General features: G+C 44.8%; 7 protein-coding genes across 12 annotated transcripts; 4 read left to right on the top strand and 3 right to left on the bottom strand.

Moving 5' to 3' along the window:
• The first annotated feature begins 46 nt into the window (after positions 1-46).
• On the top strand, positions 47-2,470 carry LOC120824886 (protein RRP5 homolog). 3 transcript variants are annotated; one of them, XM_078080369.1, is made up of 3 exons: positions 1,179-1,413; positions 1,504-1,654; positions 2,018-2,470. In XM_078080369.1, exons 1-3 carry the CDS (start codon positions 1,297-1,299, stop codon positions 2,035-2,037), a joined length of 288 nt encoding a protein of 95 aa, XP_077936495.1. In that variant the 5' UTR covers positions 1,179-1,296; the 3' UTR covers positions 2,038-2,470. The 3 variants fall into 3 exon arrangements, with proteins under 3 accessions (XP_040041962.2, XP_077936495.1, XP_040041963.2); XM_040186029.2 differs by having other exon boundaries at positions 1,501-1,654; XM_040186028.2 differs by having other exon boundaries at positions 47-1,654.
• A 35-nt stretch (positions 2,471-2,505) lies between these two features.
• LOC120824885 (RING finger protein 122) lies at positions 2,506-8,330 on the bottom strand. Of its 2 annotated transcripts, none has more exons than XM_040186026.2 (7): positions 7,551-8,330; positions 6,990-7,374; positions 5,467-5,611; positions 4,857-4,899; positions 4,367-4,408; positions 3,861-3,943; positions 2,506-3,336 (listed from the first exon to the last, which is right to left on the bottom strand). In XM_040186026.2, the coding sequence occupies exons 2-7, from the start codon at positions 7,012-7,014 to the stop codon at positions 3,216-3,218; spliced, it is 459 nt and encodes a 152-aa protein (XP_040041960.1). In that variant the 5' UTR covers positions 7,015-7,374; positions 7,551-8,330; the 3' UTR covers positions 2,506-3,215. The 2 variants fall into 2 exon arrangements, with proteins under 2 accessions (XP_040041960.1, XP_040041961.1); XM_040186027.2 differs by having other exon boundaries at positions 6,990-7,301; positions 7,551-8,285.
• Positions 7,632-16,678, top strand: LOC120824882 (inositol 1,4,5-trisphosphate receptor-interacting protein-like). Of its 2 annotated transcripts, XM_078080367.1 has the most exons (4): positions 7,632-7,654; positions 7,768-7,893; positions 14,051-14,060; positions 14,391-16,678. In XM_078080367.1, the coding sequence occupies exons 1-4, from the start codon at positions 7,632-7,634 to the stop codon at positions 16,209-16,211; spliced, it is 1,980 nt and encodes a 659-aa protein (XP_077936493.1). In that variant the 3' UTR covers positions 16,212-16,678. The 2 variants fall into 2 exon arrangements, with proteins under 2 accessions (XP_077936493.1, XP_040041955.2); XM_040186021.2 differs by lacking the exons at positions 7,632-7,654; positions 7,768-7,893 and having other exon boundaries at positions 13,891-14,070.
• LOC120824883 (calcium homeostasis modulator 1-like) lies at positions 9,458-13,323 on the bottom strand. Of its 2 annotated transcripts, none has more exons than XM_078080368.1 (3): positions 13,130-13,260; positions 11,878-12,465; positions 9,458-11,017 (listed from the first exon to the last, which is right to left on the bottom strand). In XM_078080368.1, exons 2-3 carry the CDS (start codon positions 12,421-12,423, stop codon positions 10,505-10,507), a joined length of 1,059 nt encoding a protein of 352 aa, XP_077936494.1. In that variant the 5' UTR covers positions 12,424-12,465; positions 13,130-13,260; the 3' UTR covers positions 9,458-10,504. The 2 variants fall into 2 exon arrangements, with proteins under 2 accessions (XP_077936494.1, XP_040041956.2); XM_040186022.2 differs by having other exon boundaries at positions 10,078-11,017; positions 13,229-13,323.
• Positions 16,679-17,165: 487 nt separating the features above from the next.
• On the top strand, positions 17,166-21,175 carry LOC120824884 (ras-related protein Rab-40C). Its single transcript, XM_040186025.2, has 6 exons — positions 17,166-17,889; positions 17,970-18,030; positions 18,112-18,172; positions 18,256-18,333; positions 18,494-18,716; positions 19,363-21,175. Exons 1-6 carry the CDS (start codon positions 17,736-17,738, stop codon positions 19,659-19,661), a joined length of 876 nt encoding a protein of 291 aa, XP_040041959.2. The 5' UTR covers positions 17,166-17,735; the 3' UTR covers positions 19,662-21,175.
• Positions 21,176-21,430: 255 nt separating this feature from the next.
• On the top strand, positions 21,431-25,348 carry wfikkn1 (WAP, follistatin/kazal, immunoglobulin, kunitz and netrin domain containing 1). The gene is made up of 2 exons (XM_040186473.2): positions 21,431-22,720; positions 22,836-25,348. Exons 1-2 carry the CDS (start codon positions 22,460-22,462, stop codon positions 24,351-24,353), a joined length of 1,779 nt encoding a protein of 592 aa, XP_040042407.2. The 5' UTR covers positions 21,431-22,459; the 3' UTR covers positions 24,354-25,348.
• On the bottom strand, positions 24,961-27,437 carry mettl26 (methyltransferase like 26). The gene is made up of 6 exons (XM_040186474.2): positions 26,660-27,437; positions 26,276-26,438; positions 25,882-25,941; positions 25,701-25,768; positions 25,365-25,443; positions 24,961-25,254 (listed from the first exon to the last, which is right to left on the bottom strand). Exons 1-6 carry the CDS (start codon positions 26,851-26,853, stop codon positions 25,198-25,200), a joined length of 621 nt encoding a protein of 206 aa, XP_040042408.1. The 5' UTR covers positions 26,854-27,437; the 3' UTR covers positions 24,961-25,197.
• Positions 27,438-27,709: the final 272 nt, after the last annotated feature.

Below are 27,709 nucleotides of genomic sequence, written 5' to 3'. Positions count from 1 at the left end.
AAAATGTTAGTTTGCAGCTGTGCCCTGAGAAGGGAGGACGGTCGACTCGATCTCATAGAAGCTTCAAAACAGGGCCTTGGTTCATATCTTATTCGGTACGAAAGTTCCGGATCCACGTTTTACTTTGTCAATTAATTATGATTTGCACCGGCAACTGAGGATGATCTTGTGTGTGTGTGTGTGTGCTACCCTCAGCTTCACCTGGGTTCTTATCTCAACCTGCTTTGCAGCTTCTCGTAACTGGCACGGAGAATGTCCTTCATGTGTATTTAAAAACTCAGCCTTTTTACTGCTCGGAGACGCCATTTCCACAGTGCAGTGTTATAAATAACAATATACAATATAAATATATCACTGTGCAGAAAGAAGCAAAAAGCCAACTCTGCTTATTTGAAGCTTCCATCTAATTTAGTTTTAAAATATTTTACATATCCAAAGACGAAATATGCATGTTTAACTAACTCTTCTGTGAAACCTGCATCCGCAGAGTTTGCGGGAAACAAAAAGGACTTTAATAGTCAAAACGCAAAAGGCCAACGGGAAAAAACACACAGGAACTGGGGGCAAAAAGGCAGGCAGGAACGAGCGACAACCAGGACGATTGACAATGACTCGGCAAGTGACAGACACACACGGCTTAAATACATTAGGGAGGTGCAAGTGATTGAACACAGGTGGAAACAATCAGACAATCACAGACGATGACAAGACAATGCAGGAAGTGAAGTTACCCAGGGAGACAAGAAGCAGAAAACTACAAAATAAGACAGGAAATAAAACCACACCGTGACAGTAACCCCCCCCCCCCCCCCCCCCCCCCCCCCTCGAGGGCCGAATTCCAGACGGCTCACACAAGCAGAGAGCGGACAAGGGGAGGGAGGGAAACCAGAAACGTTGGTCGGACCGCCCGGGAAACTCTGGCAGGCGGCCCGGTGGACAGGCAAACGGCCGGGGAGCCTCTTTTTTTTTTTTTTTTTAAATAGTCAAAATGCAAAAAACACAAAAGGCCTACGGGCAAAAACACACAGAAACTGGGGGCAAAAAGGCAGGCAGGAACGAGAGACATCCAGGACGATTGACAGTGACGTGACAGGAGACACACACCGCTTAAATACATTAGGGAGATGCAGGTGATTGGACACAGGTGGAAACAATCAGACAATCACAGATGATGACAGGACAAGGCAGGAAGTGAAGTTACCCATGGAGACAAGAAGTAGAAAACTACAACATAAGACCGGAAATAAAACCACACCGTGACAGGAGAAGCTGAACGTGTGGGTGTCCCTGCTGAACATGTACGGCTCGGAGGAGAGCCTGAAGGTGGTGTTTGAGTGCGCGCAGCAGTTCTGCGAGCCCATGCCTGTGTATCAGCAGCTGGCTGACATCTACGCAAAGTCCAAAAAGACCAAGGTACCATCGACTGGGTGTATTTGTCTGGACAGATGCGGTGACCCTGTGTTCTGTAGACGGTTTCGTGCGTTTGTCACGTTTGTCCAGGAGGCCGAGGGCCTGTACAAGACGATGGTGAAGCGTTTCCGTCAGAATAAGGCCGTGCGGCTGAGCTACGGGACCTTCCTGCTGCAGCAGGGCCAGAGCGACGGCGCCACTGTTCTCCTGCAGAGGGCGCTGAAGAGTCTGCCCACCAAAGCGAGTAAGACACCGTGTTCTCACAAAACCATTTGATCGAAGTTGTTGTATTGTACAGCCACCCACCTTTTTTGACCCTGCGTCAAAGTGCAGCGTATGGGACCGTCCAGATTCTGCCGTCCCGGCTGTGTTTCTCCACCGGTTCCAACCGTTTGTGTGCCTGACTTTGCTCCCTGAGTCCCCGCTGTCACTTTCAACACATTTTGATTGATTCCTCGTATATATTTTAATATAAAGGATTCTGTCCTCGCTACATGTAAGCTAATGAGCCTTAGCCGTTACATGACAACCTGATGTGTAAAGGCCAGTCTTATGATCAAATATGACGAATGCTGTTTGGTGTTTTACAACTACTCGTCTCCTGCAGGGCGCTGTTTGATCGTGTGATCTGAGTGTCTCAGTGAAAAAGATAGAGTTCTTCTTCAAGCGCTATCTGGAGTACGAGAAGGAGCACGGCACCCCGCAGACCATCCAGGCAGTCAAGGAGAAGGCCGTGGAGTTTGTGGAAGCGGGAGGCAACGAGGCTGCCAACGGATGACCAAATACACACTATGATTCACACATTGAGTGTGCGCGCGGCCTACAGGTTGCTGAACCCGGTCTGAGTCACGCACCTGTTTGCATACAAGCCTGTGGCTCCAGATTAAAGGTTCCTTCTCAAAATGATCCTTGTAATTAAGTCATTTTTACGGTAAGTGAGTTGGAACAATCTGCGATTTGACATTTCCTCATAGTATGTCTTTTATGAGAAAAAAAGCTCTGCAGATGATCATTCATGTAGTAACATTTTTTAATAAAACATTTGTGGGAGCATGATCTAATAACCTGTCTGGCCTTTCAATAAATGCAACTCCATTACAATACATTACGTGACGTTTTATTTAAAAGCAACAAATACAAAATAACAATATATATAGGGACATGTTTACATACAATACATACAGGCAAGACTACTTTTCTATCAGTCTCTTTCTAAAAGGAAAGAGCACGGGACACAATCTGTAACGACATCGTCTACTTATCTCGCCATGGTTGTAATCCCACCGGTCTTGGTTCCCGCTGGACGTCGAGGCTGACCTCTGACCGCTGGAGCATTTCCTCTACATCGGCAGTACTGAAGATGCATGTGTGGCACGGGGTTATAGGGTGGCTGACGCGGTTTGTGCTGGCTGTATTGGTAACACCCCTGAGATATTAGAGGTATCCATACTGATCCCGATGTCCTTCTCCATGCCTGTAATGTTGTTGGTCTCATGTTTTTTTTTTTTTGGTGAACAGTGCAATTATGAATGTAGAACTAAGAGCATTTCTACTATCTTTACTTTTTTTTTTAACGAGATCATCCACCTGCTCCTTAACCGATCTGACAATCATTTTGGTGCCGTCAAGATCCGATTCCCATGAAGGCATGTTGCTCAAAGGTCATCTGCAGGGCAGCCACTGTCAACGTATCTTGTGAGATGTCTTTAAGATGACCACTGCTCGTCATCTGTAGTGTATTTAATATGTGTGTGTGTGTGTGCGTTGTCCGTGAGGAGAGTCCTCTCTCGGCTCTGCCAGCTCGCTCAAACCTCCTCCGGATCCAACGGCCCCTCGGCACCCTGGGGGGCGTCTGTGTGCAGCCGGAGGATGGGTTTGTTACACATGGGGCACACGCTGCGGATCTCCAGCCACTTAAGCAGGCACCTGACAGGACAAATTCGGTAACAGTTTAGCTTAAAAACAACAGCGGCGACGTTATCAGTTTAACAGCAGGGACTACTTTATGGACTAAAAGGAAGCTATTGTTGTGCTGGTTTAAAACATGAGGCTTTTTCACGTTTTTCTGCCATGTTTTAAAATTAACATTGGATAAGGAGGAAAGAACATTTCAAAGTCAATTTGTAAAACTAATATAGGAAAAAAAAGCTGTTAACTGAAACATTAGTTTAGCAGGTTTTTGCAGATATAGCTACATAAATTAGATGGATCGTTATTGGTGAAAATGGGTTGTCAGATGATGAAAAAGGGGTTTAAGGAATAGTTATTTTAGGGTATATCTGAACATGAACTATTGATGCCAGTATTACCATAAAGCTACTATCGCGAACCAGTGAGCTCGTAGGAAAGTGGTAGTCTGGCTGAGAGCTTCAACCCTCTAAAGCTAATTATCTGATACGCTTTATCTTGGCTGGACAACATCACGTCACTGAGGTTGTTGCCAGACTCACTTCTTGTGAAATGCATGTGAGCACGGGCACACTCCAAGTTCATCTCTGGTCCGGAATTCCTCCAGACACACCGCACAGGTTTGCTGCAGGAACAAAGAATAAAAATTCACGCATTGTTTGAAAAATAAAAAATTCCCTCAAATCGTATAACAAACAAACTTTAGAAAGCACTATTTTTAGAAGCGATGAGAGAGATCTTTTTGTAGCCCATTTTGAGTGAGTGCAGTTATTCCTGGAGTTCCAATTTTGCTACAAGAAGGAAGTCAAGCAGACACTCCATTTCTTTTTAGATGGCTGCATTTGAGTCGAGGTATTTTCAGGCCATCTCCATTGGAGAATAACACGTACAGCATGTCAATCACATCCAACTGAGGCTCACGATGGGTCATCCGAGGGGCCACGCAGGCAGTGCGGTCGTGAAATGTGTAAAACTACAAATGGGCAATGCAGGTCACAACATTTGCGACACAACACAAGAAATGTGAGAAAAATCAAAAACAACCTACTCCAAGAAGACTCAGTTTCTTGCTGGCACCCTTGAGCACCACCTACAGTTTAGAAAAAGGAGAAGAGTTGAAGTATCGTCGTGCGATTGATGTGTCGGCTGTGTTGGCAGGTATTCTACGGCGAAAAGCATCATTTCAGATGTTTTCAATGTCCTCATGTGATCAGCTTAGAACTAATTGCAACAGGGAAGAAATCGTTATGAATACAGATACAGACAGCTTCCGCTTGAATGTAACCTTCTCCGAAGCCGCACAACACTGACACCTTGCTGCTACCTGCCCACGTGGTCCGGCTCCTTCACACTGCAGCTCGATGAACGGCTTTGAATCAGAGGGCAGCTAAGGACATGCGTGAAGTCAAGGTCGCGTATAAATGGCTGTGTTGGGCTGCACGGTTGATAATAACAGTGTGAAATGATATTTATAACCCGCCTCAGAAACTGGTGTTACATGGTCCCGGGGAGGGATATTTACTGCAGTGACTACATACCTCATTGTAGCTGAACTGCTCCCGTGTTCCTTGTTGTTTCAACCTGAGTGAGGGAGAACAACATCTGCAACTTCACTTGGTTACAGGGAGATATGGCTCCATGTCATTACACACACATCATTCTTGTGCATTATTGGCAAAAACCCATGGTGCACTCATGCGTAACACATGCACATATTTATACATTGTGCTCTTTAGTGTATATAATTTATTTCCTTTTACTCAATTTTTTTACTATTTTGTTTTATTTTTTACATCTGTAGCTTTGTGGAAGGAGGACATAGCAAAATAAGAATGACAATAAATATGTTGAATCTTGAATCCTTGTTATTGGTCAAACCTCTCTGTACAGAGTGCACTACAACCACTAAGAATGAAAACGCATTTGCATACAGAACTTTGTTCTGTATAAATAAAGAAATTCACGACAAGATCAATTTCATTTTCATTCCCATTGATCTACAGCCCAAGTGATGCTGGGCTTTTGAGGCTTGTAATAATCAATATTTTAGAAATAACTGATAATGGCACTACTACTTGTGTAATTGCATCCTTTCGGGCCCTTTAAATGTGGAGTTTCCATCTGCGATCCCCTCAGCCTCAGACCTACCTGAAAAGGTAGCAGCAGAAGATGAGGCTGAGCATGAAGACGAAGAGGCCGATGCCCAGCACAATGACGTACACATTGAGCGGCAGGTGGTAGATGTCAGACGTCATAGTGCAGTAGTGTTCAGAACCCAAACCACACAGGCACCCTGGTAAGAAGAGCAGAGAGTACGATCCCATACTTAACACACATTAGTATTTCCTACACGGGTCGATGGAAGGGGTTAGTGTCATTCTGTGGGACTATCATGAGTTTACCTCAAAACCTTTTTAGTCTACAGGTTTCTGTATTTCAATGTTTGTTGACAGCCTCACTCAAAAAATAGAGAAGTCTGGCCACTTAATAGTTTATTTTCCGGTAACAGTACAGTATTCAGTTGTTAGCATTGACGAGTCCTAATTGGCAGCATAGAATTATGACGCTGCAGTTCGTGTTGTTCTGTTGCTCTTTGGAGAGCAGTGAAGCTCCAGGGATCTGTGTAAATCATTTCCCCTGGTCAAGGAGTGATTATTATCTGAAAGCGGTAAACATTGCATTTAAACTGTGATTAGCAAGAAAATCAGGGCAGAGAAGCAGGACATCTTTGAGCATCAACCTAAACAACAACCTAAATCTAGAGTTTAATAAGAGATTTAGTGTGGAGTTTTAATATAATTGCTGGGGTTTGTTTTGATGCAGGCGTTTCCAGGGACCCCTTAAAGTGTGTGACAGTGTGTTACTTGATTGTGAACATGGCAAACATGGAGGACAGACACCACTTCCGCTTCACCACCATCTGTTCCACAGACTCTATGGAGTTGGCTGGTGGAGTGTTTGTGTGTGTGTGTGCGTCAGCACTGGGGGATGGATGGGTAGGGATGTCTAGTGCCTGTCTGAATGGTGTGTGTGTGTGTGTGTGTGTGTGTGTGTGTGTGTGTTGCAGGTGGCAGGGGCTTGGTGAATATTAAACAGAACTCTGGGGACTGAAGGATCATTTGGATAAACAATAGCGGAGGAAGCCCCCACTTCCACAGACCACATGTCTTCCTATTAATTTGCAGCGAGGATGTTCTTTGCCAGCCTCTAAATGTCCATGTGTCTCTCTTTAGAGGAGATGAATGGGTACAGCTTGCACTTCGTAGGGGGGTATGGACTGAATATCTGGCCTGGCTGGTGGGTTGGGGGATAGAGACGTGGGGTTTAGTGTAGGGGAGTCCTAGGGTACCATAATGAGAGATTATGAACCAGACATGGAGGCGTTGCAGAATCAGTCAACACAATGAAACAACAGTGTAGTAAAGTTAAGGGATACAATCTTCATTTTTTAGTGTCAGTTGTCTCGGCCATCAAACAAACATGACCTTGAATTATTCTTGTATTTTGGGTGCAGCCTTCACTCTCTCAGTAATTTACTATTTCACAAGTTCGCCCACAATTGGAATCCCACAAGCCAGCAACTGGCAAAGTGAGTTCATGATAAACAAGTAAGTACACGCGCCACCACGTCTTGTTTATTTGGCAGACTGCAGAGAAATCCACTCACTTACCGTTACACCATTGGGATGGTCGCATGAAATTGAACCCCCAGAGCAGCAGCAGCAAATCCAGCCCCTGTCAGGAGAACGCTGGAGACGAGCCAAGCCTGTGGGCCGAGGCTGAGGACACTGAATCTGTTTGGGGCCCGGATCCAGTCCCCTCTCAGCTGGATCGCTCTTTTGTCGGGTTGTGTCGGCTCCTCAGGAAACAACCATGAAGGTTTCCCCCCCCGATTTGCTCAGATTCCACAAATCCTTGCGAGGTGCAGTTTTGTTGGCCCGGCAGTCTGGGAACCCACCATTCCCAAATCTGGATTAACCACCCTGTGTAAGGATTGGGAGATTTAAGACCAGGCTTTGGACCGGGAGCGAAGACCTCCTATGCTGCTGGATTCCACTGAGAATGATGTCATCACAGCGGAGGGAAGAAGAAACAAAGAAATGTTGTTGACAAGAGCTGATTGTTATTCAGCTGCCTCGTGCTACTCAGTAGTTGTTACTGCGAAAAGCTGAATCTCCCTCTGTCACAATGTCCAAAACAACACAGGCTGCTCGGAAACAGGAAATACTTACATTTCCAGCAGAAAGGCTCGTCTATACTTTGCCCGTGGAGTGTTGTCCCCTCATCGAGTTCGATGACGTCCCTCGCTCAAAATGACACCGCTCGTCCAATGGAGGTAATTATCTGGTATTAATCTGTGCTTTGTCTTCCTCCCAAAGCTGCTTTTTTTTTTTTTTTTTTTTAACAGAGGATTTTCAACCCCCACTCTTCCGTTGTCTCCTCCTCCAGTCCTGTGATCTTGCAGCGGGTATTCCTCCTCTGCTCGGAAGGCAAAGATGTGCTGCTCCCCTCAAAGCCCAAACAAAGTGAGGACAGATCCATGCAGTCAACAACAGTCCTCTGGCTGGGATTGGTGTTCGGCTGGTGAGCGTGTGTTTTGTGTGTCAGTCAGTGTGTGTGTGTGTGTGTGTGTGTGTGTGAGGTGGGCGTGGGTGGGGGGGAGGATCCTACTCTCCCTCTAACCATCTGCTCCTTCAATTGAGAGGACAAAAAAAAAAGAAGAAAATCACAGACAAAGGTGGTGGTGTGTGTGCAGAAGTGTGTCTGGCACGTCGCATTCAGACCCCCCCCCTCCCGCCTCCAGCTGGCTTTGTCAAGGGCAGGCTTCCCCCTCGTCCCCTCTTCCCCATCCGAGATGTGGCTCAGCGACGGCCTGCAATTCGCCTTTTCCCTTCCACTTCCACCCCTCGCTCCTGCTCCTGCTCCCTGCTCCTGCCTTGGGTTTGTAAACAGATCTGTGCTCATGTGACCAGCCGTTTTGCCTCGCAACTCTCCTTCCCCTCGGCCCTCCCTCGCGACCTCAGTCCTCCAATCTGTAGGCAGAAGGAAGGCAGAATGAGCCTGACATTGACGAATCGGGCGCCTGCAAGCATGCTGATGTGTGTTTGTCTGTGTGCGCACGCCCCCGTGCATTTATATGTGAGAGGGAGAGAGAGAGAGAGGGAGAGAGGGAGGGAAAAGAGACGTTTGCAGCAAAGCGGAGGGAGGCCCCCTCCAGTAGCATGCGCATGGCTGACGTCCTGACAACCAAAACAAGGCCATTTCTTTGTCAAGTGGAGGTCAGCAAAAGCAGAGACGATGCCGCCGCGTTCATCATTCCCTCACTTCACACATACAGAGATTCCTCTTTGCTTTGTTTTGATCTATCTTTGAACATCATGTCACTGTTGGGGAAAAGGAGGAGAAAGGCAGAAACAGAAGAGGGGAAGTGACATCTGTCGACTGAGGGAACAAAGCAGGGAGAAAGACGTTAAAGGGGGATAAACCGGGGAAACACAAGAGAGAAAAGTCAGAGCCCCGGACAAAGACTTTGCCTGCATTTCCAACCCCCACACCAGCAGCCTTAGCTGCCCGGTCGCTGGTGGGAGGGTGGGAGGGGGGGGAAACAGCTGCTGGGCCACCGGGAAGGCTGTGAGACGGTCAAGGGGAGTGCAGCTTCACCAGTCCTCCGGGGGAGGGTGGGAGACAGAGGCCTCAACCGGATTTAATGCCATTCGCCCTCCCCTCCTCCCTTCCTGCTCCAGTAATGCCATTACTGCTGAATACAGGAACAGCTGGCTTGACGGCACACATGCACTGCTGGATGTTTACAGGCTCCAGAATCAAATGAGATCGGTGTTTTGTATCTGCATTGTTGTGCTGACGTGTAGGAGGGGGGAGGGGGGGGGGGGGGGCGGATAGGCAGGTTCTACTGGAAAGCGATTGAAATGGCGGCCTTGTTTTCTTAGTGGCATGTAAATTGTTTTGCCAGATCCAACCTTTTGTATTTGCATTAATCACAGTGTTTGCTCTTACTTCCGTAAGATAAAAAGGTATAAGGAGAAAAGTGCTTTAAAACATAATAAATGACAATCATCAGTGTTGTAATGGAAAATGTGTCTCTTTAAAAAGGCAAATTTTTACACGACTAAAACTTGTGTTTAATAAAGTGTTTGTTTTAATCCGATCACTGTTTAGTTTGAATTTGGCATAAAAACAATTGCCTCAGTGGTCACAAGTGGCAGTTCCAGGGAATCAGACACTGACTCAATGATGTTGGTTGTTCAGCAATAGCTACGATAAGCTACTGGTCATAGCTGAACAAGTCAGGCTGCAACAGCAAAACCTCCCGTGTATTAAATTGAAAAAGATTGAGTTCTATTTTTTATTAATTCAACTTTTCATTTGTGGGCGGCACGGTGGCGTGGTGGTTAGCACTGTTGCCTCACAGCAAGAAGGTCCTGGGTTCGATTCCACCCAGTGGCCTTTCTGTGTGGAGTCTGCATGTTCTCCCCGTGTCTGCGTGGGTTCTCTCCGGGTTCTCCGGCTTCCTCCCACAGTCCAAAGACATGCTCTGGGGATCAGGTTAATTGGTGACTCTAAATTGCCCGTAGATGTGTGAATGTGAGTATGAATGGTTGTATGTCTCTGTGTTGCCCTGCGATTGGCTGGCGACCAATCCAGGGTGTACCCTGTCTATCGCCCGAAGTTGGCTGGGATGGACTCCAGCCCCCCCGCGACCCTGTGTGCAGGATAAGCGGTTTGACAATGGATGGATGGAACTTTTCATTTGTGACAAAACATGTTTTTTATTCTTCTATCAAAGTTAGATAATCTCTCTTTAAAGCAGGAGGCCGCTGGGGCTTTACGTGCATGAAACTGTTCTGTTTTCTAATGTGATGCGCTGTGCAGAATATTTTCAGTAGTTCAGGACATGTAAATAAAATAGTTGTGACTACTGTAAAATCAACAAAAGAATTCTTTGTCTACACAATAACAATTTTATATTTAACTGAAGTAAACCAGAACGACGTTGATCATTGTGTTGGGGCAAAGTGTCACGCCATCAGTCAAACTATATTTATTTGACGTAATAAATATTATTCAATTATATTTTTAACTACCTATGATAAATTACTGATAGTTAACAAAACAATTCCTGAAAACACATCTGTCTGATTGTCTGAAATGCCAGCTTTTGAACTTGTCAGACCTTACTGTAGTACACTGCCCATTCCCTTTTCTCCACTTCGTGGGTGCGTCCCATTGCAAACCCATTTGCTGCTCCGTTGTCCCCTCCGCTCCGTTTGCCATTGTCTTCACCGTCCATTTGTTCTTTTCTCAGAGCCAGAGCTGGCTTAGAGGCGTGCCAGTTCCACAAAACCTTATTCATATCATCCTGGGCCCTGATACCCAGAAGCTTGTCTTCGTCACTTCTCTTGTTATCCTCGTCTTCATCGTCGCTGCCATCCTTGCTGGAGCCATGGTTGTGCATGGTACGCATCTCCCCACTGATGTTCTCAAAGTACTGGTGGATGCAAACCTTGGCAAAGCTCTTTGCGTGCTCCTTACAGGTGTCATCAAACATCTTGCGCTCGATGTCAATGTAGTGAGACCAGTACTTGGTCTTGAGGAAGGCAGCTTGAGTGAAGCACGGCCGGATAGCTCGGATCAGGAAGGCTGTGAGGGTCATCATGAGCAGAAACATCCATCCACAGGCCTGTAAGATTTAGACATTATTAAATGTGTCATTTTCAGCACTAAAGAATGCAGTTTACAAAGAAATGTAGAAACCATAGATGGATGTTTAGGAATCTGGCTGCTTAGAGCTCGATACTGAAGATCGTTGGAATCACATAGTCCAACGTGTGATTTTAAAAAAGCATATGGAGGAGCTTCCCGACAGTTTCGTAGCTCCTTAACAAAAAATGCATATGAATAGAGTTTTTAGAGACATGTTACTTTTGAGCCGGCTTGAATGCCTTTGGGCTGATCAAAGACCTAAGACCTAAACAGTGTGGGTGTTCTTGGATGGATTGAAGTAGGTCCCGGTAGCATGAATAATACATTTAAAAAAGGAAATCTTGTGCAAGTGCAAGACTGGATTTGGGTGGGGAGATTTGAGCTAAGGAGTTTTTCAGGAATAAAGCAAGATAAAATGGATTTGCTTGGTCATCATTTGCTGTAATGGTTTGAAAACTGCCTGCTGAAAATGTGCACAACTTGGGCCATGCTGTCTATTTTATTGTGACTGATTTCAGACAGAACCATTATTGTCAGACACTTCCCAACTACTAAATACACAAGGATGAATAAAAACATGTTTGCTCTGTGAAATCCACAGGTTTCCTTACAGCTAATATGTATGCTCATTACAGTACACGGGTCCCAGTAAACTTTGTGTCAAAATGTCCTGTGTGATTTATAGTTGACTTCAGCTTTTTTTTTTTTTTACATTTCGTGCAGGATTCCTTCTACTTCATTTAAATGTGCTATTTAATTGATTTCCATGCTTGCCAGTAATTACCTCTAATTTTAAAACAATTTAAAGAACAGGAGGAGGAGGGATCGAACGGCTACCTGTGATATACACTTGATGTATCTTGACGCTGCCACTCTCACTTCCTGGTGTTCAAATAGGTCTTTGCATGGAATCCTTGCCAGCAGTCGGAGTTTCTCTGTCTCCGACATCCCCGTCAGCAGACTGTAATTCCCAAACTTGTCGATATCCAAGTTCACACTGAAAGCACAGAGGAAGCTCTTCCCATCCATAAGAGTGACAGACACCCACACTGCGGGTGCTATTAAGGATCTCTGTGTGATTGAGCAAAACATGTAGCGGAGGATTGTTGGATCCTTGCTTCGTTCCCCTGTGGGTCTTTTCCATTCTTCTGTGAGCACTGACACTTTATTGTTCAGTACAAAACCTATGAGAAAGAACCATACACTCGGAATGATGAGCAGTCCGATCCCATAGGTGTAGTTGTATTCCGGCATACAAGGGCAGGTGAACTCAAAGGCGGAGTACATCTGCGCACTTGCGAGTGCCATGATACCCCAGATCCCGTTCATAAAGGATTCCTGGTTGGATTGGAGGAACTGGAACATCATACGAAACTTATCCATTTTGGGTGATGTGGTGGATCTTGGGTTTGGATGGAATTGTGTCTATGAAAGCAAGTGCAGTAGGACGTTTAAAACCAGACAGTTAAAAAAGTAATAGAAAAAGCGTCAAAACATGCAGATTTTCATTGCTTTGCATACACATATTTTGCTTGAAAAGTTTCCCCATTATTCTACGGTGTTAAATGAAGGTTTGGCCGGAACTCTCTGATCATATCGTCTTTTACAGGGATCATTGATTGCAACTAATGGATTTATTATTATAAAAGATGTAATATATAGCATTAACAACAACAAAGCCTACAATTATGCATGTGGATACATTACTAACAAAGGGCCAACGGCAGCTCACTGTTCAATAATCCAACAGCAAAAGTTAGTAAGTCATTATTTCCAGGTTAATAACTCATTAGTAAAGCTTGCTTGAAATAATAATCCAAGACCCTTAACCAGTTAGCTATAAATTGTTATAAAATTTGATCGAGATACTGTAGAGGCTCATCTGTCTGCATATTGCTTTAAAGCATTGATTACTTATTTCAATAGATTGGTGAAGATGTTAAAAACCATTTATAACCCTAAATGACTGTACGACTCTTCTTCTTATCAATCTTTTATCGGGTTTAAACAGTTTGATAATAGAAATGATGATACAAAGTCAGGCATAAATTGTTGTATATAATAGAAGAATCATTACAAACCGACTCACCTATGTTCTTAACGTTGGATGAACAAAAGGAGATGAAAAATAATCACACAGCAACAAGATAGTTCATGGTAATCGACTTGCAGTGTTCTATTTACTTACTAGATATCGTAGCTCTGACTGACTGAAAGGCGTTTCTCGAATACTCGATGGTGAGGTTCAAAGCCGACCACATCATCTGTCATCGTGACCCTCCCTTCACAGGTGCTCAGTGTGATACAACAACCAATTGCCATTCAGTGCATATTTTACTCCAAAGCAAAGATGTTACAGTTCTGATAAACACACTTCCAGCTAGATACTTTACTATTTATTCATTTTCATAATTCCTTTTATAGTCATTCTAACACGACTTTAGTATGTGTGTTCATTTAAGTCACCTGATCCTCCGTGATGCAGTGTTCCAGACATGCAAAATTGTATTTAAATATCCGTGCCTTTGGCTCGTAGTTTGCCAGGTGAAGAGTGAATCTGTTCCGACATTAAAAAAAAACCAATAGCTTATCACAGGAAAAATATGAAGGCAACTGCACCTGCTGAATGAGGCAGAGCGCGCGCCAAGCCAGTGAGAAGCCCACAAGGGGATAAAACAACAGGGGTTTGCTCAAATATTCACAGATGCAAAGCATTTCATTTTAACAATAGTGGCTGGACAAATGGTCCTTCATCATTCCATTCAATGATTTACTTTGTACTATTGTGAGTCTCCAGTTAAACTTACAGGAAGTCTGTCTATCTGGTGTTGCACAGGAAAATGTTACAGCAGAGCAGACGGGCCGCGCATGCAGGAAGTAAGTCACGGAAGAAGACCTACAACGAAATCTTAAATAGGAAGCGATCAGTGAGTCTGTTGCTGTGCACGCGTAGTTTCTTGCTTCCTCCTCTGTACTTATTCACGCATTACTGGAAAATCGCAACGCTGAGATACTTAATCGTTACTTTCGGTGGGTATTCTTGTTCTTGTTCTGGTTTTATATTAAGTGCAGTAATAAATCGTGTTTGATATGCAATGTTGGCACAGGAACGAGGAAAGGAGGATGCTTCCAGGCCATCGAGGAAGTAGCTTCTTTCTCACTTGCTTTGCATTAGTATCAAATTTGCCCGCAGGAACATTTTTCTAATATTTGCAGGGACTTTTACTCTAATCCATGCATGCCTTTTCTCTGCCTCCCTTCTTTTACATATTTCAAAGAACACTGAGACATTTTTCAAAATGACTGCAATTATTTTTAACACTCCTTTATGCTGTCTGACTTATTCACAGAGCGTATTAACAATGCAAGATATTCTGCTGCGAGTGTTTCTGGTAGCTCTACTGACGTATCCGAGAGACAAGCCGGGGGTTGAGGAATTGGATGAGATCACCTCCAACGACATGCAGAAGCATGAAGAGAGGCTGTTGTTGGGGGGAGAGAAACTGGACCTTAAAATGGCTCCTGTCAAAGAGGAAATGACGCACACTGAAAAAAGACTTTCTCAGGATGATACAGAAAACGTTCAGTCAGAAAGAGAACACGATATCGAAAACTCTGATCCGAGCCGGCCTCAAAGCTCCAAAAGTGACCCTGAGACTACTCTAAATGGAAATTTACAACTCGTCAAGAACAGTAAACAGGGAGAAGACAGACAGACCAGTGGCTCTTTTGCAGACCCGAGCAAACCACAAGGGCAACAAAAAAAAACGGACGAGAAGGAGATGCTTGGTCCCAAAGAACAAGAATCGGCTCCGTCACACCTTCACGCCATGACACCAGAAAATGAGACCTCCGAGGACACTACTGACTGGGAGGGGGTTTATCTCTGGTACATATGGAACACACTCTCCATCCTTTCTATGGTCCGCTTATTCAGGAAATACCTAGGAAAACCATCCCAAATGACACAAGTAGAAACCAAGGCCTTCTCAGCTATCTGCACCACTGCTGAAGTGCTGCTACCAGACAATGAGACTCTGCAGAAATTTCATTCTAAATGCTTTGAAGGTTCATCGGATACGAAGTGGAAGGAATTCTTGGAGGGGTTTATAAAGGATTTGTTTGCAGCCATGAGGACCATCTGTTATAGCAATGGCGGTATGGTGATAGAGGGCTTTCAGATAGTGGACGTGTGCGACATCATCGTCCCCATTAACCCACCTCATCCATATAGATTCCAGTGTCGGCTGTGGAACGGCGAGCAGAGTGACCTGCTGCCTGACATGCAAGTCTGTGGTCAAATCAAACTGGTGGAAAATGAGAAAATCCCAAATGGCTGCCACTGTCAGTCTCCCAATTCGGACGACATGGTGTGCTTGCTGCATTCTGAGACTGAGAGTATGCAGACAAAAATGACTGACGTTCGTGACGTCCTCCTTTGCACAAATAACTCCCCTTTCCTATCAAAACTGCAGGTTACCAAATGGTTTCAGAGCACTATCAAACAAGCATGGGATCAGATTTCACATAAGTACGAGTTTGAGCTCAACATTCCCTACGTTAACGCTCCAGGTGCTCTGATAGTTCGTTTCAGATCAGGGAAGAAGATTAGCTTCACTCTGCGTCCTGTGGTTAAAGTCAACAGCGATGCCCATTTATTCATTACTCGTTGCTCCCCGAACAACGTAGATGCTTCATGGACACTGTCCCTGACCTCCTATGAAGATAGCTTGTTGGAGAACATCTCTAAACGCTTGCATCTAAACTCATGCCACAGACAAACTCTTGAAATTGCACTTTTTCTTCACAAGAGACAGACAGCTCTATCAGGAAGCAGTGCTCTCAAGGATTTTCATTTCAAAGCTGCACTAATGCATTTGCTTTTAACCAAAGACGCGTCGCAATGGAAACCCAACCTCGTGGACTGCAGGCTACGGGACTTACTGGCCTTCATGGAGAGAAGCCTAAAGAAAAAACTGCTGCACCATGTTCTCATCGGGAACCCTTTAAGACAGAAGATTATTGAACTTCCTGCTGAATTGGACCATGCAAAGAAGGTGAATCTCTTCCATCCCCTTGTGGTCCACAACTGTATGTACAAAAATGCTGTGACGCATTTTCAGGAAATGCTCAGAAACGCATGCATATTGATACATGATTATGTTGATTAACTGTTCCTTAGTTAACATATGTAAAGTAACCTATAAGTAACTGTGCAGTTTAAATTCTGTTTTTAAACGTCAGATACAGGAGAGAAGCAATTTAGCTTTTAGTAAACAAACTAAATATTTGATACTGATACTCCTCTAAACTGAAAGTGTCATATTTGTCGTTGTTGCTGAAATTAGTCTATTATGAAGCTGCTCCTTTACAAAAAAGATTCAAGTTCATCAGTGAATAATTTAGAACACAATACTGCCACGTTGTCAAAAAAGGAATAAGCCCTTTGAATTAGCATCCGCATTGTCTGCAGCTGTTCATGAATTGATGCTGAAGTTAAAGATCACGTGTTAACATTCCAGCAGTTGAGTTTTGTTAGTGTGTTTTCCCGTTTTATTTTGTATTCCCCTGGTTATGTTTTAGAAAATGTTGTTTTATTATTAAATAATCCTGCATTAAATTAAGATTGCCGCTACAATATGTTTGTCCTCTTGGTCTCTATGCATTTGCCAATCAGACACATAAGTGAAGCAACCTCCAACAGCCAAGACCAAACTGACATGAATACAATGTGACTGCACTGCAGTATGTCAATGGTTAACTAAAGTCCTAAAAAACTAAAAAAAAGTAGACTTTGATGACCCAGATCTATAAGTAGAACTTTCATACAATCTGGTTGAAACTAAAAACTCCTACAGCCAATGACATTCTCGTACCCTATGTCAATGTCAATGGCACTTTGCTTAAAACTGGATTGGTTGATCCATTTGAAATCAATGTACCACTTTTGACATAACATAGCATTCCATGCTACATTAATATATCTTTTTGAAGATTTAGTTTTTCAAATAATTTTCAAATCAAGACACCTCGTTCATGGAGATAGCCTGCTCGGTCAATTCAATTCATACGACAAATAAATAATACAAAACAAGATGTAGTGATAGTTTAAATGGAACCCGGATGTTACGTAGGCGGTGACCTCATAACCAGGAAGTTCCAACGCAGTCCACTCGACTGAACGCTGTGTACTAGCGCTCAACAGCCCTCATTGACTTTTTTTTCTCTAAAAACAAAGTTGAAACTGTCATATTTCACTTGATAGATTATTACTTTATGTGCAATTTTGCAGCCTCGTTTTCCTGTGTGTCATCTGTTGGCACTAGAATATATTACTGTCTGCGCTAGCTAACAACGCAGCTAACAGCTAGTTGAGGTTGTTTTGATTAGAAAAGTGAACAATAAAGTCACGTCGACGTGTCCGGCCTGAGCTTCAAGAGCTAGTGGCGCACTTTAAAAAGCTAAGTCGATATTGTCCTGACGAACTAACCGTTCTTTTTTTTTATCCGATTGACTTCACAAAGAACGGAGTTAGTATAATGAATTCGTGGTTAGCGCACTAGCTAGCTTGCCAGCTAACGTCAGCGGCGACCGCCTAGCCTTTAGCCTCCAGCGTTGGGACCGTCCGGCTTGTCCCTGTCCCCGAAGTAGTGGACGTTGGGCGAGCTTTAAAAGCTCTCTGTGAACCGGATCCAATGCGTGGGATGATGGGCACACAGAGTAGTCCAGTCAAGAGCTACGATTATCTCCTGAAATTCCTTTTGGTTGGAGACAGCGACGTTGGAAAAGGAGAAATTTTGGACAGTTTACAAGACGGATCAGTAGAGTCCCCGTACGCCTACAGCAGCGGTGAGTAACTAACTCAGCTGTTGTTTTAAAAAGCCTGGATTGACACACGTTAACTTTGACTCCATCGTGTGTGATCTCAGGGATTGATTACAAGACCACCACGATTCTGCTGGATGGCAGGAGAGTTAAACTAGAGTTATGGTGGGTGATTTAACCAAGCAGAATCATCAAGGCAAAACCTGTAGTGTACTAACTTTACACGCTCGCCTGTCTCTTCCGTAGGGACACATCGGGACAGGGCAGGTTCTGCACCATCTTCAGGTCTTACTCTCGCGGAGCACAGGTGATAACTGTGGGGCAATTGTTTTTCTTCGTCGCCGTTGTGTCACCGTGTACGTGTCGACACGTCTGTCTTTTATTCCACAGGGCATCCTGCTCGTGTACGACATCACCAACGGCTGGTCGTTTGATGGCATTGACCGCTGGATACGAGAAATTGACGAGGTATCTCTATTCGAGTCTGACAAGAGAAATGTAGGAAGTGCACAGGAATTGTGTTTACCCTCTGCATCCTTTCATCCCCGGAGAGAAATCAATGAATATCAGTTGGTGCATTTGCTGCCACAGAAGCCGTTTTGATTCCCATTTTGTCGGTTTCCGTCAGCATGCCCCAGGTGTACCCAGAATCCTGGTGGGAAATCGTCTTCACTTGGCGTTCAGGCGGCAGGTGCCGACGGAGCAGGCGAGGGCCTATGCAGAAAAGAACAGCATGACTTTCTTTGAGGTCAGTCCGCTGTGCAACTTCAACGTCATCGAATCTTTCACAGAGCTTTCACGCATTGTGCTGATGAGACACGGGATGGAGAAGTTCTGGAAGCCCAACAGAGGTGAGATTTTCTTGAATTGGTTTTCTGACACGTTAGCAATACATGTGTTTTTTTTTTTTTTTTTCCCCACATAGCTCTCGCAGAAAGATTACGTTTTATTTGTTTAGCGTAAATATTTACCTCTCCCCCCACCCCAGGGTAAGGGGACACGACCAATGTAGATCCACTTTATCATTAACAGTCAAACTACCTGTGTTATTTGTACTTGGAGGGTTATTGAGCCAAAACAATTCCAATAGCACCCCTTAATAGTAAAACATGTAAACTAAATCGCATCTCAAATAGAAATCCAGTTGATAATTCACCAGCGCTCCTGCCTGAATTACAGGGCGGAGGGTTTTATTTGTTGTAGAGTTCTAGTGTTTCGAATCGCTGCAGTTCACAAGAATGTATTCATTTATTTAGGGACCGATGTAGCTTACTGTGTGTATATAGCAAAACTGAAACAGCTATCTGATGCTAACATCCAAGCTGACTGGAGACATTGCGGTGCGCCACATGACATTTTTAGTGGCGTGCAGTTGCAGACTCAAAAGGAGCGCCGGAGAGCAATGTGGGTCCCATCCCGCCTGCAGTTAAACTTTAGTTCGTATATTACATGGAAGCCGGTCCTATACAACCCTTTTCCGTCTTGTTTGTTCCACAGTCTTCAGCCTACAAGATCTCTGCTGCCGTTCCATCGTCTCCTGCACACCGGTGCACCTCATCGACAAACTGCCCCTCCCCGTGGCCATCAAGTCCCACCTCAAGTCTTTCTCCATGGCCAACGGCATGAACGCAGTCATGATGCACGGACGCTCTTACTCGGTGGCCAACAGCGCGGCCTCGGGTGGCGGCGGCGGAAGCAAAGCCAACAGTCTGAAACGCTCAAAGTCCTTCAGGCCTCCTCAGAGTCCCCCGAAGGAGTCCTCGTTATCCTTGAAGGGGAGCTGTAAGATTTCATAGTGATGAGTGGACTTATGGTTGCCTCCATGGGGCAAGTGTTAAAAGTGTTGTTTCTACTTGGGACCCCAAGTACAAGGCCATTAATGAACAGGGAGAACCACGAGCAGCCTTCACCAGAAACGGATGTTGCCGTGAGCTCACGTTGACCTTTGGGAAGTGCCTTGGGTGCTTGGATGGGTTCCCGTTGTCTTTGGGCTTTGCTAGTGCCCTCTTGTGGGTGCCTGTTTACCCATTTACTAAACTATAGGGGCTCACTATTACCAAGTAGAACCAGATTTCCCTGCGATTTGTGGCTCACTTGTTAACACTACAAATGCTTGGAGGGAAAATGGCAAGCTTTTTTTTATATGTAAAATTGTATTTAAAGTTGTATATGTGCTGTTTGTGCAAGTTGTTTTGGTGGTGTTTGGTGATCGATCCCAGAAAGGAGCTTCTTGTGCTCGTTTTCTGCTCGAATGCTTTTGTGTAAAACTTACTTGTGTGTCTTCTGCTCTTGTTTACCTTGCAAAAATTCCATTGCAACCTCAACGTTGCTGAGCTATTTATTTAAAACCTATTTTTTTTTTTTTTTTAATTGAACGAGTTTTCCAGACTGACAGGAGTTGAGACAAGTACCAAGTCCCCAAACCATTGTACGTCAAGCTCGACCTCCCTGGTGTCCCCTTTGAGCCCAAATGAATTCAACGTCCATCTCCATCCGTCTTCGGTCTGGACATCCGTTGACTTTCTCATGCCGTTTTTGCCTCTAAAGCTGACTGGTTTAAACCCCCACCAGCAGGACCATCTATTAACCCATTGGGTTGTTGTGCAGATTGTTTGCTACGTCACAGCTTTGTGCCTCCAAAAGGGGCTGTAATCGTGTCATTGTCCAGGAATTTATAAGCTCACATTACATTGGTGAGGAGTTTTTAACATTTTGTGCTTGTTGGATGTTTTATTTATATGCAAATGTATTTCTGAATGTAAAACAACGAGTCTCCTGCTTGCTTTTCTGTGGCCATGTGGAAACGTTTGGAACTGTAGGAATCAGAGGTGGAAGGTCACATCCGCTATTGTGATATTTTTATAAACGTTGGGTATTCGTACTATAAATTACATTAATCTTACCCTGTGATTTGTTTGTGTACATTAGGAGGGTTTACATGGTCTTTTATGGTAGAGAACATACTGCCAAAAGAACATAAGGCTTCTGAGGGGACTTTTAAAATCTTTGATTTTAAATGAAATGCTTCTTTTAATCAAATCTACTCAAATATTTTTTATTTGATGCATATTGTCAGTTTTCTTTCCACCTCTTCAACATTCCCAGTGTGATGGTCTGTGAAAGGCTCCTCGAGGTCATACAAAAGTAGTGTGTGTCTTCTTTAATGCACAGCAGGCTCACAGAACATTTAAAGCACTTTATGTGAATGTTTTTAATGGTTTGGATGTGCAATCAATTATAATTCTGTATCCACTGAAACAGCCACCGAACAAAATAAATGGTAAAGCCACAGGTTCACTTTCTGCTCTCATCGACGACTCCTCGGTGATTCGTTCATTTATCTTTGTCTGGAATTGTGGGAATAATTTTTTGAAGCCTTTTGTCCAAACCGTTTTGAGTGCAATAAAACCCTGGCTGGGGAGGGTGGTGGTGATGATGGTGGGGGGGGGGTTTGCTGAATTGATTAGCCGCTCTCTCGGTATTGGGCAGTTTTGGATCGCCGGGCGCGTCGCTCTGGCGCATAAATACAACGCGGTCAAAAGTCACCCAAAGGTTGCGGGGGGTCACTCTCAAAAGAAAAGCTGCCGGGTGCAGCTTCCCATCGCCCCGCCACGCTGCGCGGGGGCAAACAGGAGTCGCGCACCATTGAAAATGTGGCGCTTTGCGCCTTCCCACCTGACCGAGGCATCTCTGAGCTGCGTGTGAATGAGCGTCGGCGCTAAATTGAGCGACGTCTAGACACGAAGGACGTAAACAACACGGGTTTTTTTGCTACCAGACACGATGCGACACGCCCCGTGTTTGGTTTTCACACTTTCCGCTGCTTCTTCTTTCTTTCTTTTTTAACACACTTTGATTTTTGCAAGACATGTTTTGTCCACAAAAGGCCCTGTTTGTGCAAAAACCCAATGGAGACATTCAATCAATGCCAAAGATCGAATAACAACCGACGACTTCAACGGCCCCATTATCTCATGTGTGAATGGCACCTCTGGAAGCGCTTGTCTGGACACGTTTTAACGTTGGACTTCTCACCGGAATGCGTAGTACCGTGCGCACGGCTGTTGGGGCAGCTTGCCACCGCGACGCAAAGCTCCCTTTGATGTTTTTACAATGTTTGTCCAGTTGCTTGGCGCATGGTGCCGCTCCATAAGAGTTTCAGACACTGGAGGACCGTGGGGGCGGTCAGAGGGGGCTGCCCTTTCCACCTCCATTCACACTCTGAAAGGCTGATGTTGCGTCTTTCTCTCTCATTGTGCACTTTCGCTCGCTGTTCGGGGAAATCGACCCGAATGAGAGTTGGCCCATTGTTGCGGGAGTTTTGGTTCGTCGTGGCAAATGTTGCATGCGACCGAGCTGCATTTTACACGCGGCTCTTTGGGTGTTTTTTCTGTTCAGTCCAGCGCGTGGGAACTCGTCTTGTTCTTTGGAATTGCAACAAGTCTCCTCTTTGCGCAGAGCGAGCTAATTTCCTCGATGCTTACGTGCGAAACGGACGATCGCAATTGCACATCGGCCACGGACTTATTTCAGAATTGAACACCTGTAGAAGGAATGGATTTACCCGGTTGGAGACTTATCCAAAAAAGCAATAATGCATAAAATCCCTCTACAACTTCTCGAGGGTTTGAAGCGTAAACGTTGGAATAATGCGCCCGACGTAAATAAACTAGTAAAAGGATGGATGCGCGCGTATTTGCTGCTCCTCCTGGTTTGCAAATTTCCAGAACTTTCTTTTTGTTCAAGTGATGCAGGATCCACAGTTGAACACGAAGGATTTTGTCCCAATAAGCTGAATTCTAATCTCTGGGTTGATGCGCAAAGCACCTGCGAGAGAGAATGCAACGTCGATGAGGTGGTGTTTTTTATCTTATCCTCATTAGTGTTTTACTGATGATCGGTTGATTTTTTTTTACATGAATGTCTTCTTTCATAAACGTTGTTTTTGTGTGTGCATTGTGTCTGTGCAGGACTGTGCTGACTTTGAGAAATGCTGCACCAACGTGTGTGGTCTCAACAGCTGCGTGGCTGCACGTTTCTCCGATGGCACCCCTGCCCAGCCGGACGGGCAGGCTGGAGGAGACGGAAATGGTGCAACCAACTCCACAGCTACTTGTGAGGACTTTATCTGCAGCCAGCAGGGAGCAACCTGTGACATCTGGGAAGGACAGCCCATCTGCAAGTGCCAGGACCGGTGTGAGAAAGAGCCCAACTTCACGTGCGCTTCGGACGGCCTCACGTACTTCAACCGCTGCTACATGGACGCCGAGGCCTGCATTGGCGGGGTGACTTTAACGGTGGTCCCCTGTCGCTTCTACCTGGCCGGGCCCCACACCAGTCCACTACCTCGGGACACAACGGCTAACCCCACCCCGACATCGTCCCAGGAGGACCCCATGCCCCCCGCACTGTTCTCCAACCCCCACCACCAGTCGGTCTACGTCGGAGGTACGGTCAGCTTCCACTGTGACGTCGTGGGAGCCCCCAGACCTGATGTAACTTGGGAGAAACGGAACGAACGGCGCGAGCAGCTCGTCATGAGGCCTGACCAGATGTATGGCAATGTAGTTATCACCAACATCGGTCAGCTCGTAATTTACAACGCCCAGGTGTGGGACACGGGTATCTACACTTGCATTGCGCGGAATTCGGCGGGGGTCCTTCGCGCGGACTACCCGCTGTCTGTCATCCGCCGGGCCGGCGATGATTTCTCTGAAGATCCCGAGATGCCCATGGGAAGGCCATTCTCACCAGCAGACTGCCATGCCGAAGTCGACCTGAGAGTGTGCAGTGGGGAGCGTCACGTGGACTGGTACTATGACGGCAAGCAGGGCTCCTGCGTGGCCTTCAGCAATGGCGGATGCGACGACAGCCGCAACCGATTTGAGACCTATGAGGAGTGTAAGGCTTCCTGTCAGAGGGAAGGGATGGGCATCTGCTTTCTGCCTGCTGTCCAGGGCCCGTGTAAATCTTGGGAGCCACGTTGGGCCTGGAATTCCATCTTGAAGCAGTGCCAGGCCTATGCCTATGGTGGCTGCCATGGAAACGCCAACAGCTTCAGCACCAAAAAGGAGTGTGAGGCAAACTGCCCGCAGCCCAAAAAGAAACCATGTAAGCCCTGTCGAGCGAAGGGGAAAATGGTGCCCAGCTTGTGCAGGAGTGACTTTGCTATTGTGGGCCGGCTGACAGAGCTGGTGGAGGATCTGGACTCAGGGTTGGCCCGCTTTAGCTTGGAAGAAGTCCTGAGAGATGAAAAGATGGGGTTGACTTTGTTCAATACCAAACACCTAGAGGTGACTATTGCCAAGACAGACTGGAGCTGTCCCTGTCCCAACATCACCATGGAGGAAAACCCTCTACTGGTGATGGGTGTAGTGCAGGATGGCATGGCCATCATCCAATCAGACAGCTACGTCAGAGCCATAACTGATCGCAGACTAAAGAAGCTACGTGAGGTCCTAAATAAAATGACCTGTGAGGTATTGTAAAAGTCACGTACTGTGGTCACTTTTACCTTTAGCACTGAATAGGGGCATTACGATTGGAAACTGATATTTAATCAGTCTCTAAATCAAAGGACCCAATGCCTTATATGTTAATGTAGATATGAGATGTAATTTGCATGTACAATATATATTCATTTCAACACAGGTTGTGGTACATTCCAGGTGTGTTGTAAGTCCATTCATATCAATGCTGAAATGTTATTAGAAATTAGTTCAAATATAGATACGTTTTTTGTCATGTGTTCTGCGCGTTTCTGAAAAATTAGGTAGCAGCCACACAAGTTAATCACCAAAAATGCCTAGCTTGTGATGCTAATGGGATAGACATTAAAAAATACAATAATAAAACACAAAGTCCTATATCGCATTATCTTCATTTTATACGGGGCTTTTCATACTAGTCATATAGGTGTTTATATAGCTTTTATCTTGTTACATGTGATTTCAAGATCTAATGTGCAGCACATTGATGCTTAAATAGTCCTGTTTGCAAAGCACTTCTTCTAACTTAGTTTTACACAAAGTCTTCAAACTGAATGAAGAAAAGAGAGTAGTTGACTGTATAAAAGCAAATAACATAAAGACAGCATATCAGTGAGCAGTTTTACTCAAGAGTGCAATACAGAAGACTATATAATGGATTACAATATTTTAGTTTGCATCAAACATCTTCATTGGTTTCACCCTGTTTTTGAATATGGGGAAACAATTCCTTAAAAGTTCTAGAAAATTTGGCAATGTATCCGAGTTTCAAGTGTAAGTTAAGGCGTTTCGACCGTCCTGCTCCAATACTGGTCTGCACCCAGAGGAGGAACCACAGGATGCTTCACACCAAACTCTCCTTCCTGAACAGAAGACACTTGTTGTTTGCAGGCATGTCCACCTAGAAAAGAAGATATTGACATTACCACAACTGCATTGTTAACGGTGTTATCTTTTTGTGTTTTATGGGAAATAAATTGTATTGTGTGATCAAATGATGTGTTCACTTGCCATTTTCTCCAGGAATAAACCATTTTTTTGTGCTGTATAACTGAGGAGGGAGATGTCCCTGAGTCCCCATTCTGAATTTCTGTAGGATTAAAAAATACAGCCTTATAGTATATCCCACAGCCGCCGTTGCATTATTTATTGAATAGATGAAAAAATGTCATGATTATCTGTACAATACTATTCTCTCTTACGCAGAGCAGATGAATGCTAGTGAATGTCAATGTGAAATCCATGACTGCCCATGTTTTTGACAAGAAAACGAGTCCATTATTTTCAAATCTCTCTATAAAAGGATTAACATCCGTACTCATGACAAAGATTCAAAAAACACGTTACCTCTGCCGTAGGCTGAAGTCAAAGTCAATATTACTTTGAGGGGTGATCTGACCATTCACTGCATAGGGCTGAAGGTAACAACAAAGGTTGGTATTTAGCATTTATTGACATTATATTTGGATTTTATAATAAGATGAATGTGGCAAGTGCATGTTTATAACAACATGCTTTTTCTACTCACGCCATATGTAAATAGAAGGCCTTGTGGCTTCAGCACTACTCCAGCCCCTTTGAATAAACCCTTGAAAGAAAAAGAAAAAATAGAAATTAGAAATTAGAAACCACTATGTTTGTGTAGGATTGTGGCTTTAACCACTAGGAGGACCCAGAGCAAAAAGAACATTTTGTGGTGCATTGATACAGTAAAGTCTTCACCTCATTCTACACGGTTTCTCTCAATTAGAGAATAATGCATATGATGTTTAAAAATTTTATTCTGTTTATTCTGTGCTTTAATGCATCCGATTTTCCCATTGTGGAATTCATCAGATTCAATCAATTATTATTGATCAAATCTGGGAGCTTTTGGGTTAGATACGACCCAGTCACCCGAAGGTTGAGGCCTCTGTTCTTACCTCAGTGCAAGCCATTGGGGAGATGTGGATCATATTGATGTTGACGACCAGATCCAGACTCTCTGGCTGAATGCCTCCCCAGTACTGGTAGGGCAGAGAAGCATCCAGGTGGATGGCAGGCCTCACATTGTGCAGCTGGTAGTGGGCTCTGTAAGCTTCGATACTGATAATAGGAACAAAAGACATTATTGTAAAGGCGAGCACCATCCAACAAAACAGTTATGCACCAGTAGTATCAGATGACCTACCGTTATACCCGCGTCCGATGGCCTCTATTTGAAGTTTACTACGCAGAATCTACGATCAATCCCGTAAAATAACAAATAATAGTTTATACGGTACCTTTATTTCCCCCCACTAACTGAACACCAACAGCGCGTTTACCTGGTAAGAGACTGGGGGTCGTACTCTGAGGGCTGCCAGATGATGTTCCGCAGGGCCTGAGCGAAGTGTGTGACGTGCTGGCCGGTACCGGAGGAGATCTCCAGCGCCTGCAGGGACCTCCCCGTGTTCACGCTGTCCCGGAGCGCTGCCAGGATGGGCTCCTTGTTCCTCTCCGCGGCGGCGGCGTTCAGCATCCTTCCAAACACCGGGTGTAGCTGTCGGATTACGCGGTGCAGTTTATGAAACAACTCCACGGCGGCCGAATAACGTCAGTGCCGATTGAATAACATCAACGACACCCACGGCTGTTTTGTTTTTGTCTGAAAAGGGTCCACTTCCGCATTGTCTCACGTGACTGAAATATCACCCAATGGGGACGCTGGACATGTTCGCCTATCTTGCAGACGCGCACAGCACAGGTATACAATTCGCACCATGAGATCACACGAAGCTCTGCTTGAGTGGGGGATGTGCTGACTCCAATAAAATCGACAAGTTTGTACCTTAAAGAATTTCCAGAAGACCTCAATATTTTGTCCACAGGCAGAAAGATTGCCAGAGTTCTTTTAAAACCCCTTTGTCAGCCATGACTCCATCTTCAGGCAACAGAAGCTGTGTAGGACTTAATCTTCGGGTTATCTCTCTTTCAATGAAGCGTGAATATTAATCTAATTGCCTGACAAGGAGCAATGCCAATTATACCTTAGAATGTGTCGTGGGGGTCTACTTGGTGGAAAATGGTCTCAGAACTGGAAGGTGAGACAAAATGATTCTGCCTGATTCCAGGACAGGGCACGTAAACTATAACATGAACAAACCTCGATGGAACAGCGCCCTTAAAAAGACAGCTTAGACCTTTTGTGATTGAATTGGTGTCTTGATTTTTAAAAAGGAAACTGCTGACATAGATCCTCCACCCACAAAGGCAAGACGGAAAGTTGTGGAAGCTTAAGATTGGTTTGTTGTTGGAACAATGCGGAACTTTGCGGTGGTATAGTGTAGCTTAATATCTCAATGGAATAAATGGCTGTCCCAGAAATAAGTGTTTCT

This window comes from Gasterosteus aculeatus, chromosome 9, assembly GCF_964276395.1.
Source record: "Gasterosteus aculeatus chromosome 9, fGasAcu3.hap1.1, whole genome shotgun sequence".
NCBI lineage: Eukaryota > Metazoa > Chordata > Actinopteri > Perciformes > Gasterosteidae > Gasterosteus > Gasterosteus aculeatus.
The sequence above is the reverse complement of the archived record's forward strand: the minus strand, read 5'-3'. Positions and strand labels throughout refer to the sequence as shown.